The following is a 15,720-nucleotide window of genomic DNA, read 5'->3' as shown; positions in this document are numbered from 1 at the left end:
CCCCCTCTAAAAGACAAAGAATTGATTTTCCTTCTGATTCTTCAGACCATGAGTCTGATGACTCTGACCCCTGTGATTACCAGGACATTCCCTCATCTACCTATGAGGACTGAGAATGCAGAGGATTCAATCCCCCCCCCCCCCAGAGGACCTTTCTTTCGGTGAAACCTTGCATACCCTAAGAGAGCATTTCTGCTGGGAATGCCAGGACTACCCATAGTCCAAAAAGGGACTCAGGGAATTTTTAGACTTGCCTCAGCATAGGCCTTTAGCTATTCCCCCTGTCATGGATATTGTAGATGATGTCTTCATAGAATCCAGCCTTACCCCTGATACTTTACCACCTGCTCCTAGAAAGCCTGACAGATACTACAGAGTACCTGACTCTCACAAAATTATTTGTAAAAATCCCACTGTGGATCCAGAGACCATTTCCCAGGGACCTAAATGTATTAAGGCTGCTACAGCCAAAAACCCTACCCCTTCGGACAGGGGTTCTAGGGCTCTAGACAGATGGGGTAGGAAGGTTTATACCTCTGCAACTTTTGCCATCAGGGCTTTAAATTGCCAGTTTAACATGTTGAAGTACCAGCAGCATATTATTGATCTAATTTAAACAAAAAATGTTGTTGATTCCTGATTGTGCAGAAAATAAGGACTTACAAGACTTAATGCATACTGCAAACCAAGTTGGAAAATATACTTTGCAGTGTGGTTTTGATGGCTTAGAAGCATCTTGCAGGGTGGCTGTCACTGGGTCTGATGTTCTTCGTGTTTCACTGTTGCAGTCATCACACTTGGAATTATCTGACTTGCTGAGAAGGCATGCTTGGCTGAAGGAACAAATCTTGCCAGACCATATCAAGGCAAAATTACTTGATGCTCTATTAAACCAAGAATGTTTGTTTGGCTTTAAAGCAGAAGAAGTTCTTAAAAAGCTGGAGGAAAAAGTTAAATCCATGTAAACTGTTAAAGATTTCTTACAGGGACAGCCACCTAGATTCGGTAGGCATTGGTCTTCAAAAAACCCAGGGGCAACAGACCACAAAGACCACAGTCTCAGGGTATGCACAGATCTAAACAATGGAGTGCTCCCTCCTCAAAAACTGGGAGTGGTAAGCCACCCTCCATATGGAAAGAGTTCACAATGACTTGTCCTTAATCCTTCCCAGCCATGCCCAAGTGCTTGCCCCCCTAGGAGGAAAACTCGCCCTACATGCAAAAAACTAGGAATATATTACCCAGGACCGATGGGTCTTAGAATCTGTATCCTTGGGATACAATGTTTATTTCCACTCTCTGCCATCCCCAAGCAGATTGCTAGACCTTACTCCAAACCAGTGGACAGAGGCCCAAAAGCAAGTACTTTCTCCTCTCAGTATCAGGTCTATTCAACCTGTGCCAAAAGAGCAATGGGGACAGAGTTTTTACTCCAGGCTGTTCCTGGTGCCCAGGAAAGAGAACTCTTGGCGCCCTATTCTGGATCTGTCATCCCTAAACCTTCCTGGTGGTACCAAAATTCAAAATGTTTACACTCCAGCGGCTCCTTCCTATGCTAGCCAAGGACTCCTGGATAGTCACCCTAGACTTAAAAGAAGCTTATCTGTACATCCCCATAAGGGAATCTTGCAGGAAATATCTACGTTTCAGGACAGGCTGTATACATATTAGTTCTCTGCACTTCCCTTTGGCTTATCTACTGCACCCAGGGTATTCACAAAGTGCCTGGCTCTAGTCATTGCTTACTGCAGCCAGAGAAATATTCAAATTGGCCCATACCTGGACAATTGCCTGATTCAGTCGGACAATCAGGAATTGCTACTTCAGCACCTTACATTTGTAAAGAGACTCCTAACTTCTCTGGGGTATACCATCAACAAAAAGAAATCACATCTGGTACCCAGCCAAAAGATTGTATTACTGGGAGCATGTTTGAACACAACTTCCCAGATGGCATTCTTCACTCCAGAAAAGCAGGTTTATTTGACAACTTATTTCAAACTACTGGCCACCCAAACTCGGCTATCTGCAAGAAAAATACTGCAAGCCCTAGGGTTCATGGCCTCATGTATTCTACTGATTCCATATGCAGGACTGCATATGAGGAAACTTCAGTGGTACTTAAAAAGTCTCTGGTGTCAACATTCCCAGGACCTAGAAACAGTGATTCCTATCATTCCTTGCCTAAGGACAGAGTTCCTTTAGTGGGCAGAGGCTTGCAACCACAACAAGGGACTCCCTTTCTCACAACCCACCGCCATCCAAACTCTTGACAACAGACGCATCAGACTATGCATGGGGGCTCACATGGCAGGCAAATGGAGCCCAGGACAAATTCACCTGCATATCAATCAAAAAGAAATATTAGCTGTACAGAACGCACTGACAGCCTTCAAATACCTTATCCTGCCAGGACAACTCCTGATAAAGACAGACAACACCACAGTTAATGTGGTACATAAACAAGCAAGGGGGGAACTCACTCCTACCCACTCTGCAGGTTAGCCATGGCTCTGTGGAACACAGCCTTAAGCAACCAAGTGCACCTGCAAGCTCAATTCCTGCCAGGCAAATAAAATTCACTGGCAGATGACTTGAGCAGAAATCTAATGGACCCGCATGAGTGGAAACTGGAACCAAACTCATTCAAACTTCTAATACACAAGTGGGAGACACCAAGGGTGGGCCTCTTTGCGTCCCCCATAACCAGCAACTAAACAAATTTTTCAACAGAATTCCCCACAGCCAAGCTTGGAAAGTGGATGCCCTATCCTTCACATGGGAAAACCTCTCAATCTATGCCTTTCCCTGTCTGCCCCTCCTTCTAAAAGTACTCCTCAAGATCAAACAGGACAGGCCAAGGACAATCCTTATTGCACCAGACTGGCCACACCAGCACTGGTACCCACTTCTACGCAGTCTGACAGCAGTGCCACCCTGGCACCTACATCAAACCCCCTCTCTGCTGTCCCAGCAGGAGGGACAGATTTTGCATCCTCAACTGCAAACCCTGAACCTGGCAGCCTGGCTTATTCTCTGAATACATCACCAGCAACCCTCAACAAACAGGTGCTGGATGTTATCCTTGAGGCCAGGAGGTCCAGTACTAGGAAATCCTATTCAGAAAAGTGGAATAGATACTGTTCTTGTAGCCAGTCTCAAGGGAAGGACACAGCTGTGCCCTCCTTGCCTCAAATCCTAGATTACCTAACAGAGATGCTCCACAAAGTCCTATCCTTCTCATCGATTACGATTCATGCTTCTGCCATCTCAGCTCATTACAATACTGAGCCCACCCCTCTTCTCTCACTCTCTGATCAAACAGTTCATGAGAGGATCGAACAATTTAAGACCCCCAAGGTGAGCTCCCACTCCTGCCTGGGTCCTAACATTGTACTAGAGAAGCTCACGCTTCCCCCTTTTGAGCCTGCTGCTACAGCAGAGTTAAAATTCCTCTCTTGGAAAACAGCCTTACTGCTAGCCATTTCAGCAAGAAGAGTGTCCGAGTTACAGGCCCTTATGGCTGTGGAACCCTTCATTATCTTCCATGCAGACAGAGTTTCCCTCAGGACTAACCCCACTTTTATGCCCAGTGTGGTATCCAGTGTGGCTTTAAACCAATCCATCCATTTGCCAACCTTTTTTCCTAATCCTCAGAATAAAGGGGGAAAGGATCCTGCACTCCTTGGATGTGCACAGACAGCTCAGGCTCTACCTTGACAAGACTAAACCTTTCAGAAAATCTGAGCAGCTGCTAGTCGGCTTTGCTACAGGGGCAGAGGGCAAGGCCATTTCGAAACGAACCATTTCTAAATGGATAGCACACTGCATCCATTTCTGCTACAAACACCATGGAAAACCTACCCCACAGGGGATCAGGCCTCATCCCACTAGGGCTACCTCAATTGCTACAGCTTTTCTCAGGGTAGTCCCTACCAGGGACATCCTGGAAGCTGCAACCTGGAGTTCTGTACACACCTTCAAGCATTACCACGAACCTATCTTTTCTAAATCCAGAGCTGGATTTGCCACAGCAGTCTTACAAGGCCTGCTAGCCAGCCTTAATACTTCTTGACTGCCTCCACCCTTCCTCAGCTTTGGGAATAAACCCAAGTGTGATGACTGCAACAGTGAATACACTCTATAATCTACATTTATCGTAAGTGTACACAACAGTACTTTATTACTGTAGTTTCTTCTTGGGAACTGTATATGTATTAAGCTCAGTAAACGTGTTTATATTTGCATATTACTTTGCTGATTCTGCCATCTGGCCCCTTCTGTCTTTCTTTCCACAATTACATCAACAGAAGTGATTAGGTGTGTTTTCTGAGTCCGCACTAGATTTCAATATGTAAGCGACACAGAATACACCACAGTCAGTCACTCAGATGATAAATCGATAAATAATTTACTGCAGTTACATTCAAGTAAAAAGTAATAAATACAAGTATCTAATCATAGCAATTGACCATTATTTGAAATTCACCAACATGATGTGTAAGAGGTGAAAGTATCCTTACAGTAGAGAGGTAGACCTCTTGTTTAAAAGATCGTCTGTGAGCACCACTCATGCTTCAGAAACCCACCTAACGATCCATACTCTGATGCTGTCAAGAGTTACACTTCCCAAACCTACTAGAACTAGGAAAGCTAAGTCTTACCATAAAAAATAGTGTCAGTGTATCACCATCTTCTTACATGTGAGTGACTCAAGTGTGTAGACCATACACTGACACTAATTCAGGAAATACAAAGAGAAAGGTCCTAGTAATGGTGACTCCTTTGTCAGGGACACCAGGCTGGTAAGGGTCAACAACAATACGGTGGCCATTTTCTGCTTGGTGCCAGGGTCTTTGATGCCACCAAGGCTGTTCTTACACTGGGCAGCAGTGAATGCAACTTAGTCACGGTACACGTGGGCACGAATGACTTGTGCAGTGAGGGATGTGATGAGAAACAGGGTAGATTTCACTTTGTTGTTGTGTCTTTCGGCTTTTCCCAGTTAGGGGTCGCCACAGCGGAACTCCATTCCGCTAATGATTGGCAGTAGATTGTTATGTGTCGAGTTGCCAGCTCTGACGCACAACCTTCAATGAAGGTATGCCCATTCACGCATGTCTCCACACAGAAGACCCTCTAGTTGAGAATCGAACAGGACAATGTCTTACTGTGAGGCGACAATGCTACCGCAGCAGGGTAGATTTCACTTTACATGTGTTAAATGAAGGCGAGATTCTGGTCTTCAGTGGAATACCCTACCTTTGCCCAAAATAAAGCCTAAATATAGACATAAGATATATTTGACTTTAACAATCAACAAACTAGTTGATGTCATTCTACAGGGAAGAGGTTGTCAGTGTGTCCGTCGGCCTATTGCGAGATGGAAGGCAGGCCAACCTACTTTCCAAGGGATGGCCTCTGTCTCTTGTTTCTTGGCTTCTGCTTACTGGCCAAAGCCCTTGCTTCTCCATAGTTCCTGTTTTCTGGCCATGTCTGGTTACTTGGACATTCCGACATAACAGAAAGTTATAATAAATTCTAATTTTGACCATGTCAAGGTTTCTGTTCTCAGTGCCAGAAGTCTTAATAATGAATTGCCCAACCTTGAGGCTTTCCTGTAACTTGGAACATATCCATCTCTGTGCTGTAACGGTAACTTGGTTTCTTGAGTAGGATAACAATCTCTTCTTACCTGAATTTAGTGCTTACCTTGCATTTAGACATGAACGTAGCTTAGGGTGGGAGTGGGGGTAGTATTTCCATATTTGTCAGAGATCATATTACCTGTAGGCAGATTCACTGAGACCCACAAACTGAATATGCTCAACTTCAGCTTACCTTTAATAAGATCAGTTTATAATCTGCTGTAGGACACTGTCCATTTTTCCAGAACATCACAAGAAATTATTACTATTACTTCCTGAATTACGTTAAAGAAACATGCCATTATATTGGAAGATTTAAAGTATCCTTCAATTAACACGCATACATAGGCCTGAAAAATGGGTATGCCCAAAGATTTCTGGGCCTAAAAAATGACATTTAGAACAAATAGTTAATCAGTCCACTAGGGTTCAGGACATTCTGGTTCTAGTCTTAACTGGCTATAACTATCTCTTCTGGTCAAGTCAGACCACAAATTAGTAACCTTTCAAGTTGCAAACTCCATTGCTGTAAGTAGTTCTAGGTTTAAGGAATTTAAACATACAAACCTGCTTAAATTCTGTGAGCTCTGTAAATGTAATTGCAACTTCAGCAGCCCCCACACTGCTTTAGCCCCACCTCGGCAAGGGAGTTTTACTTCAGCCTACGCAAGTGTGTAGATCTAGCAGTCCCCACCAGAACCAAATATAATGGGAAGTTTAAAAATAAACCATCTTGATGGTCCAAAGGAAAAAAACTTAGTTCTGTAGCAAATGAAAAGCTGTCAGCATTAAAGACGGTCTTTTCTAGATCCTTGCTGACCTTCTTGATAATGAGGATAGTCAAAGATAAACATATATTTGAATCCAAGGTAACTACAATTCCTTCTTTACATTACAACTTTGAAAAATAACAGACATGTTCTGAACTAATCTTAAATGGCATTACCCATGCTGATCCCAAAGGTGTAGCTAATTTACTTGCAGACAAATGCTAACTTATTCTAGAAACAGTTTTTGAAATTCCCAACCCCCCTGGGTCCCATACACCCTCTGAAAGCATCATGAAATGGGTCCTGATTGTACCAGCAAAAAACAAATGCACCTTTTCCACAAGCCTGGATGATAAACATGCCATCTCTAAACTCCTCCAGCACATGTTCAACTGAAATCTAACCACAATATCTGTCTGAGAAGTCTGGAAATAGCTGATGTAGTACCCCCTTATAAAGGGGCCCTACCACAGACTCTATGAACTGTAGACCCATCAGCCTAACTAGCCTAGTTTACAAGACCATGGAACATGTCTGACTTCATAAACTACGGTGTTCAGAGTTTGATACAAATGTACTTGCAACAGTTTTTATTCTTGGGTTGGGCTTCCTTAAAAAAAGGTTATAGAAGCAGTGGACAAGGGTCATTCAGTCCATACAGCATACATGGATCTTGCCATGGCCTTTCAAACCATACCTCACTCTGGTAAGCTAAAATACTTCAAGGTGTAAACCCTTGTGTTAGCTGGATTGCAAATTGGCTGGTCAGTGATGCCTCCCCCCAAACACATACATTTTTGACATGTATTTTTTAACTTCTGAACCATAAATCCAGGCATATGTTTAAAAAAAAATGTTGATACTGTAACCTAGGTGGTGTTTATTGTCTTTTAGGTGTAAAACCATTACAAGAACTAATTCTTACAAACCAGTGGTGTACTGAAAGTGGGCCTAAACTGTGTGCAGAAAAGTACAGTATTATCAGATTAGTAAACACCTTTCTTCCTTTATGTCGCCGCCCGTACCCCACTCCAGGCAGACGTGAGAGTCCAAGCCCTTGGCACCAGAGTCATTAACACTGTTTTCTTTGACCATTATGTAGAAACAGTAGTCATGAAATGCTTTCTAGCCTGACTAATTTCTAAATGCATCTCACCCAGGTCAAAAGAAGTCTTTTCTCTCTATTCAGTGCTAATTAGAATGATTATAGAGGACAGTGCTCTTCTGGTATGTTCCTTGACTAATGTATCATGCAGTTTGGAAGACCGCAAGGGTTCTGAGCTAAAATGTTTGAGCTGAAAGCCTTTGGCTAATAAGACAGGGTTGAAGCCCCGACTCTATACTCTTACAGGCACCTACGTGGAACTCTGTCTTGTATTCTGCTATCAGAGGCCTTACTGTGCCAAATCTGTGTACCTTCGTAAGACCAGCAGCTCCACAAACATTCAAAGCATCCTGATGCACATTGCAGTGGCAGATTTTATTACCCAACCGTTACCCCATCTGTGTAGCATATATTTTCCTTTCTGTTAGTGACACACTTGCATCTTTGTAGAAGAACCTAGGTCATTGGAAGGGTGTATGCAAGTACATTCCTGGGCTGACAAATTTTGCCTTCCTGGAGGTAGGAGGTAGATAGTCCCTGTCTTTTTGCCTTGTAACTCCTTTGATGCTCTTCCATCTACTGCATATTTTTAAGTCCAGAGTTGTTTCCCAAAGAATTTTGATTTAATGTAGAATGTCATTTCTTGTTCCCACAGCATCTGCCTACCATCATCTGTGTCCCAGAGCCCTTTCCAGTTATCCAGTCTACCTTCCCTGATACGTGTCTGACTTTCCCTTTCAGACCAGGGCCCATAGTGGGGCAATCTATGGTGTAAGTAGATGGGCGAAATGTGTTGAGTGGAGATCAGGCAGTGCAGTTTGTCATCCTTACAGCTGTGGGTGATTTTTTGGTGGGCCCTACTAATGTTTTTCCTTAGTATTCTGAATGTGCATTACATAATATACATTCCTATGGACAGTCACCATTGGTATCCACCAATCACTTCTGGTCCTTGGTTATAAGCCCTGTCCTTCTCCCAGGGATACATGAGTTGACAAAATTACTCCTGTCCACTGTCCTGCCACCCCAAGTCCTTAGGTAATCTAGTTCCCTAATTAAACCAGAGTCACCTGGGTTAAATTTGGGGCTTTATCCCGCTATATCATGGAGTGAAACACTTAAAGCAGAACATTTCCTTAAGGCCAGATCAATTTCCTTGTAGTAGTTGTCCAGCAAATATAGTTTGTTTTTCTCTATACTCTTCATGTTCTTTGGAATGGATTTTATTTCTGTAGACTGATGTTTTAAACAGGTTCATGTATGGGAAATTTTAGATTCTCCAGAATTATTATCTTCTGAAGCTTAAGTTTGGAACTTCTAAGTCCTTTGTCTTTTTTTTGTTTTTGTTTTGTTACTCACACTTCAGTAATTTTGACTGTCCCCTTCTTCAGAAAAGTTATGTAGCTTGCAGTTTTCAATACTGTATATTTCTGGTTGATCTTGAGTCACGATTTACCTTGACTTATTTTTCCCAATGTATGTATTTATGTATTTGTTGGCCTAGTTCTTCCCCTCACCATTTAGCTCATTCCTGTTATCCTTCTCAGGATGACTGTTTGTTCCCTGGGGTGCCAAACCCTGTAGCTCACTAATTCTTAAAGGCAAGAGCCAGGCAAACCCGGTACAGGAGCTGTCATCCTTGCAACCGTGAGTGGAGTTTGCATGGATGGCCTACCATCTCCGTTTATATTAACAGTGTCAAAGGGGAAGCATAGTGGGTGTGCTGTATGTTGTCTGTGCCTTCGTGTATGATGCAAACAAAGCCCCCTGTCTTACAGGCAGGACTGACCCTCATCTGTACCGGTGGTTCCAACTCAGACCAGACTTTCAACCTTTTTCCAGGGAGAGATGAGCAGGTCCCGCTTAGTTATTCGTCTTCTCCTTACGCTGGCTCCCACAGGTGCCTGAGCGACTCCTTGAACATGAGTTGCTTAGATCATATTCTGGAATTTCTCCCTCTGTGCCACCAGAGCTGGCTACCATGACTCAATTAACTGTAGTTGCATAGTTCTTTTGTAACTTGAATAGCTGCGTCAGCTGTTACACAGGACATCCTCTAAAAACTCGAGTAGTTACATAGCAGTTGAGGCTTTTAATTAGCCGACGAGGAACAGTCGGGCAATCTCCTAACCTCTTGCCTTAATCATAGAAACTTCTGGTTGTAAATTAGAACATTTTACATCAGTCCACAGGTCCCATTTTATTCCGTACACTTGACTCCCCTAAGAAAGGTCTGTTTTCCAGGTGTACTGTGGTCTTTCCTGAAGAGCAGCAGTGGAGCACAACTCCACATTGCAGCCATGTTAAGTTACACTGTTAGGTGACCTATACAATATGAGTCTGATGTAAGATTGTTTGCATGGATCAACAAGGTGATAGTTAGTGCAGTGCAGGTGGTGGGAATTGAGAAGACTATGCAAGTTGAACAGTGTGCCGGATGGCATAAGGTGGCATTCCTGACCCAGTCAGCACTGATACCAGTCAATAGAGCACAGTTGGAGGTGCAGGCACTGAGAAGCTTCAGGTCACAAGTCTGGTTTGGTGACACAAATAGTAGATTCGTGAATCTCTGCATGAGTGGCAGTTATGTTGTACTTTGCAGCAGTGGCTGAAGATGTATATATTATGTGTGCTTAAAGTATTGCACGGCCACACTATGGTGATGTAATCACTTCTGTTTTGTTTTTTTTTTTTTTTTTTGTTTTATTGTTTTTTTTCTTGTGCAGCTTTTACAAAGGTACAATTCCCCGACTAGGCCGTGTCTGCTTGGACGTTGCTATTGTCTTTGTTATTTATGATGAAGTTGTGAAAGTCCTAAACAAGGTGTGGAAGACGGACTGAATATGACCGAGGAAGGCATGCCAGCATTACCAAGAGATGACCCAGTGGTGCAGGAATGGAACCATGAGAGGAAACATGGAGTAATTATCATCTGAAGGAAATTTTAAGTTGACTACCGAATATTGCGGGGGGGGGGGGGTGGGGTGTGAAGACCAGATGTACCAAATCTACCAAATTAGACCATGCAGTTTATTGAAAAAAAATGATCTACTAAGCTTGTTTTTTACTTGGTACATCAACTTTGTTTTTAATATTTGCTTTTAAAGTTACATCCACTCTTTTTTTTCTTTTGCTTTGGAGAAACTATTCCATTTTTGCCCATGTACACATCCCAGGAGTACCTGTAAGATGTAGTTACAGGAGCTATAACTGTAGAAGAAATTACAAGTCTCATATGTTTGGGAGTGGGAGATTTCTTTTTAATATATGCTGAAAGTACCCACCAGAATGAGCAACTTTTTATGTTTCCGACAACCAGCATGGTGCCAAACCCCTTGTTTGAGATAGATTTGCTGGACTTTGGTCTTGTCTTTTTGCATTTGTAGCCTTAATCTCTTTAGTAGACTGGCCACTCTAAATGTTTGTTTGACATTCCTACCCAGCTGGCCAGTTAGATTCTGCAGTGGAGGAGAGGATGTGCAGCAGGTTTAGGCCCCTGGAGCAGTTTTATCTTCTGGTGTGTGTATAGGTGTATACTGAAAGGGGAGTAGAATGTTTCTGTTTTAACATGTGCCATGCCAGTAAGCTTTGGAACTTAAGTGCCAAACTAATTTTCATCTGTGCCAATTCCTTGACATAGCTAAACTGAAAGGGTACAGAAAAGTCCTATGTTGAAGAGCTGTGTCTTTGAGCATTTTGCGTAGATTTATTTTGGCTAAGGTGTTTCATTACTTATCCATTGCTTGTTGTATTGTGTCCATGTACCTCAACTTAACATTGAGCACTAGAGTGTCTTTACCCCCTACTAACTCTTTACCATTTGGAGACATGGACTCCAATGAATTTTTTTTTTTTTTTTTTTTTTTTATGGGCTGCAGTGCATCTTGGTTCATTTGCTAGAACTTGCATACATAAACTGAGGTTTATAGATTTGTTTCATCCTTGCAGCTTCTTCTGCAGGTATGACTGCTATCTTCTTAATAGGCTAGTGTTCAACTAGCCTCTCTCTAGCTTCAGAGGGTAAAGCCAACTCTCCATTAGTCAGCCACAGGGGCTAGCTGTTGCACCTTTAGCCACTGTCAGCCTTGCCTGACTGAAACTCTCTTGGACCGCCCTGCCTGCTTATGTGAAGAACAAGCATTGCTGCTGTGGTTGGTTACCTGAGCATTAACTAACTAATCAGGGGATTTGTTTCCTTTTTGTACTCTGCACCTTGTTATGGTCTCAGCATCCACATTTGCAGGAGTTTTACTCTCTTATTCCAAACTGGTGTCCCTGGACTTAAGGTAAGGCTGCAGTTATCAGCACAGATCCCACTTGTTTCTCTCCAGCCACACTGTCAGCTTTTTTTAATATTAACTGCGTTATTTACCACAACCTCTAGAGGGAGCTGGAAGCATTCAGTCTTGCAGGGATGGGATTATAGAGGGGGTATGATAGGGACCATCACTGCACAGAAAGTATAGTCTTACCATTTGAAAGAGATCCTTTCCCAAAGTACAGTATAATGCAAATGATTAACAGGCCATGCTTAAAGGGCAGCATCAGACAACTCTTAAAAGTCTGCTGGCCCCTTGGATGTCTTTGCCCTTACATCACTCACTTTTTCTAGTGTGAATGTTGCCTTGTGACCAGTCACCTTGCCATTGAAAGGAGCAGAAGATAGACCATTTGCCTCTCCGTGTTATGAGGAGCAGATCCATGCTATAGGTCCAGAGTTATCTACCTTTTTGCCCTGTGTGTGTTAACGTATGCACATAACTTATTGATTTGCGTGCAAGGACTCATGTTGTTTTGTGATTGCCCTTTCATAGCACTTGAAGTTTTTTTTTTTTTTTTTGCTTGCATTTGTGATTGATTGTGTGTGCCTTTGTAGTGTATGATAGCTTATTGTTTGTGGTTAACTGAGTTTTAATTCCTGATGCAAACATGCATATGTGTGTATGTACGTATGTGTGTGTGTAATATAACATGTATAATGTATGTGTATGTATGCATGTGTATGTGTGTGTGTGTGTGTGTATATATATATATATATATATATATATATATATATATATATATATATATATATATATATATATATATATATCTACACACACACACGTATATAATGTATGTATACATGTGTGTGTGGTAGGAAGTGTTCTTGTGCTGCATCTCTATGAAGAATGCTTGTTCTATGTTTGCAGGTCAGAACAGTGTCTTCCTTCCATGTGAGGGCTGTTATTTGTTCTGCTTATGCTATGCTCACCTTCAGTCATGCTTCATCAATACTGAATAAAAAACATCATTCATGTAGCCCAGAATGCCATGCCATGTAAGTCTCTGCATCTTGTAGCAGGTAGTGGGGTAGTGCTAGGCAGGTGAACCCCTATCGCTGGTACCCCAGTGCTGTCAGTACAAGTGCAGGCCTCCCAGCTAGTGTTACCTCCCTCATCCTATCAATCTCCCAACACCTGCTCCGGCACGATCTTTTGATTGATACTGTATATCTGGTGCAAGAGTTTGCTTTTCCTTTATGAGGCACTTTCAGTTACCCAAACTGAATTGTGGAAATTGACATAGTGAGTAATACTTTTTTTGGTCATCAGTTTCACTCTGGAAGATTCCTGTTATTGGAAGACCAGTAGGACTGAACATCATAAACTTGCCTAAACAACGCAGTTGGTCTTCTAGGAAGTGCTTGAAGGTTTATCTGAATCGGCCTTTGCAGCACAGAAAATTTTACTCCAGTCCTTTGATCCTAATAAAGCATGTAACCTTTTATAGGGTGGGGTTCCTAATTTTTCAATCTCCCCTGGAGGAAGAGTGACAGATTACCATTCTTAACTGTAAGAAGCAGTATCCGTTCACATTGACAGGGAGCTCTGCACAACATATACATTTGAGTAAAGCGCACACAGTAAAACTGTTTTTGTTCTCTTTTGTTTCCTTTTTCAGACGTGGCAAATTCCAAGCTTCTCTGGTCTATCAGGTTTTAGAGAATGCCACCCCACCACCTTTTTGGATTATAAAACTGCTGTGAATCTTGACCTGACAGCTTTTGGAATAGAGTTGTATCAAAGGGATAAGAAAGTACAGGATGATTTACATATCTCCGGTTTTCCATGACTACCCTGAGCTGAAAATTTTGGATGGTGTATTTAGGGATGAAGTGTTATTTAGATAGCATACTGAGGACCTCTGTCAGTGAGACGAGCTGCAGAGAAGCTATATGTTCCAGTTCTGCTCTTGTAAATGTTGTATGTTTTTTTTTGGCAGGTGTCCTTTATTACTTTATTTATTTATTTATTTAACATTTGTTGACTGGGAAAGTCCGACTAGGTTCCACAGATCCTGTTTTCAGCGGAGGCCCGGGGAGAAATGCTCCAGAATATTATTATTACCCAAGTGAAGCTGCCAAATTACTGGCCGAGCTATACTCATTTGGTCTGTCTTAGAGACTGCAGATATGCAGGACTTTAACTCCCAAAATGATCCAGTCTGTACTGTTTAGGGTGTACACAGAGGTAGTTACTGACAAGATCAGAGGAAAGGCAGGTGTTTCAGGCTCCTTTTGTCTTGGGAGACCATCCCCAATGACCAGTTGATATTGAAATCAAGTTTTTGGGTACTCTTGGAAATGGTGGGTGTCTGTTTATCATAGTATCCATTACTGGACTAACTGTTCATTACAAAGCTAAAAGCTCACAGACTTCATATTGCAAGACCTGTAGCAAAAAGTAAAACTGTGATCACATTAACAAAGCACTCCATTACACTGTTTAAAACATTTTGTAGTTGGGGTAAGCCTCTTTGCACAGCTGATGTGGCCTGCATTATATACTTACTTTTGAGGTCTTATTTTGGAGTAAGGAGAGTATTCTAGGGTACAACAATCTTGGGCTTAGCTAGAATATATATTCTCCCCACAACTGCCCTAACAGTCTCATAATTGAGGATCTCAGCAATTGCAGTCCTCAGAATTACACTGGCGCCCTGGTTTGGCTTCTACTGAAAAAGGAAGTGTTCATATTGGCTCTAACAGAAGTGAAAGTTTTAAGTTTCTGTTTATTGTTGTTTTTAGGTTCTGAGGAAACCAGCTAGTTCAGCACAGTCCAGGATTTCTGTTCACTTTTTCCATCTTGTCAAATTATGTAAAGGTCATAATGATCACACTTCAGGTTCTTGTATTGTTTCAAGGTTTTTAAAGTGAGCTTGAGGCTGGATGGATTTTTGCTGGCATAAGAAGGTCCTGTGGAAAGTAGAGCAGAACCTGATGCTTTGTTTGGGGCCCTGACATTTTCTTTTACAGGTACTCCATTTTGACTCCTCTGCTATGCAATGACTTGTAGGACCAGTAGATGTCAGTGTAGACATCTCCCAGCATTGCTGTATTTGGATATTTGGTTGGTGGTGATCCCTTCTTACACCTTTCTAGTGTCAGTAGTCTAGGACAGTTCTTGTTCTGTCCTTATTTCACTCTTTAGGCAACTCTGTCTTTTGAAGAAATTGGTCTTTGTCCCAGTGCAGCCTGTCTTCATGTAAGTAGCCCTAAATTCCCATATCCTGCAGGACATTTTTATTGTTGGAGTGGACTTTAGAATGGATTTGTCTCACTGATATTTCTGTCATTTTTAGTAGCAGAGCATCAAGGTCTGTACTCTAGTCGCTTTCTTATTTCAGCATACATTGTCTTGCACACCTGTCTGTGGATTATAGTTTTGTAGTGCAGCATAAATTGTTAGTGACTGTAGCATTTTCATGACCTTTCTGCTGTCCCTTTGGAATGGAACACTGTCGGCAGTCCAAAACTTAAAAAAAACTGTCGCATCATGCCTAGAGGTTAACTTCCCATTTCTTTCTTCATGTCTTTGATAAATCTTGGTAGCTCTTTCCCCATATGATGCAGTAAATGCCTCAGAGCTCAGCTGGCAGAACTCTTGGAATATTTTGAAGCCCCTCTTTATCCAGAATAACTTCTGGTCTGATCAGACTGCCACTTAATGTGGTATCTCACCAGACGGATGTGGAATTGATAACCCATTCCCCTTACGGAGATGTATTAAGCCCGGTAGTGCTGTTCGATTGTCTGGTCTCCATAATTGTGATTGCTTTCCAGGGGAATAAAACTGCCTATTCAGGCATGGTACAAGAATGGTCTTAAGCTTTGGTTGCTGGAGGTAGACTTCTTTGCCAGTGTTTAAAAATGCAC

The 15,720-nt window shown here is 42.2% G+C and overlaps 1 protein-coding gene across 1 annotated transcript in view; it reads left to right on the top strand.

Moving 5' to 3' along the window:
* The window catches only part of SLC25A1 (solute carrier family 25 member 1), a gene marked incomplete in the record, with an annotated part of 1,035,726 nt that extends 1,025,233 nt beyond the window's left edge, over positions 1-10,493 (top strand). The window contains 1 exon segment of the mRNA XM_044085143.1: positions 10,250-10,493. Coding sequence (XP_043941078.1) covers positions 10,250-10,364 — 115 coding nt within the window.
* Between the last annotated feature and the right edge of the window lie 5,227 nt (positions 10,494-15,720).

Source organism: Protopterus annectens, chromosome 10.part0, assembly GCF_019279795.1.
Source record: "Protopterus annectens isolate FY-2018-M chromosome 10.part0, PAN1.0, whole genome shotgun sequence".
NCBI classification, from domain to species: domain Eukaryota; kingdom Metazoa; phylum Chordata; order Ceratodontiformes; family Protopteridae; genus Protopterus; species Protopterus annectens.
The sequence above is the reverse complement of the archived record's forward strand: the minus strand, read 5'-3'. Positions and strand labels throughout refer to the sequence as shown.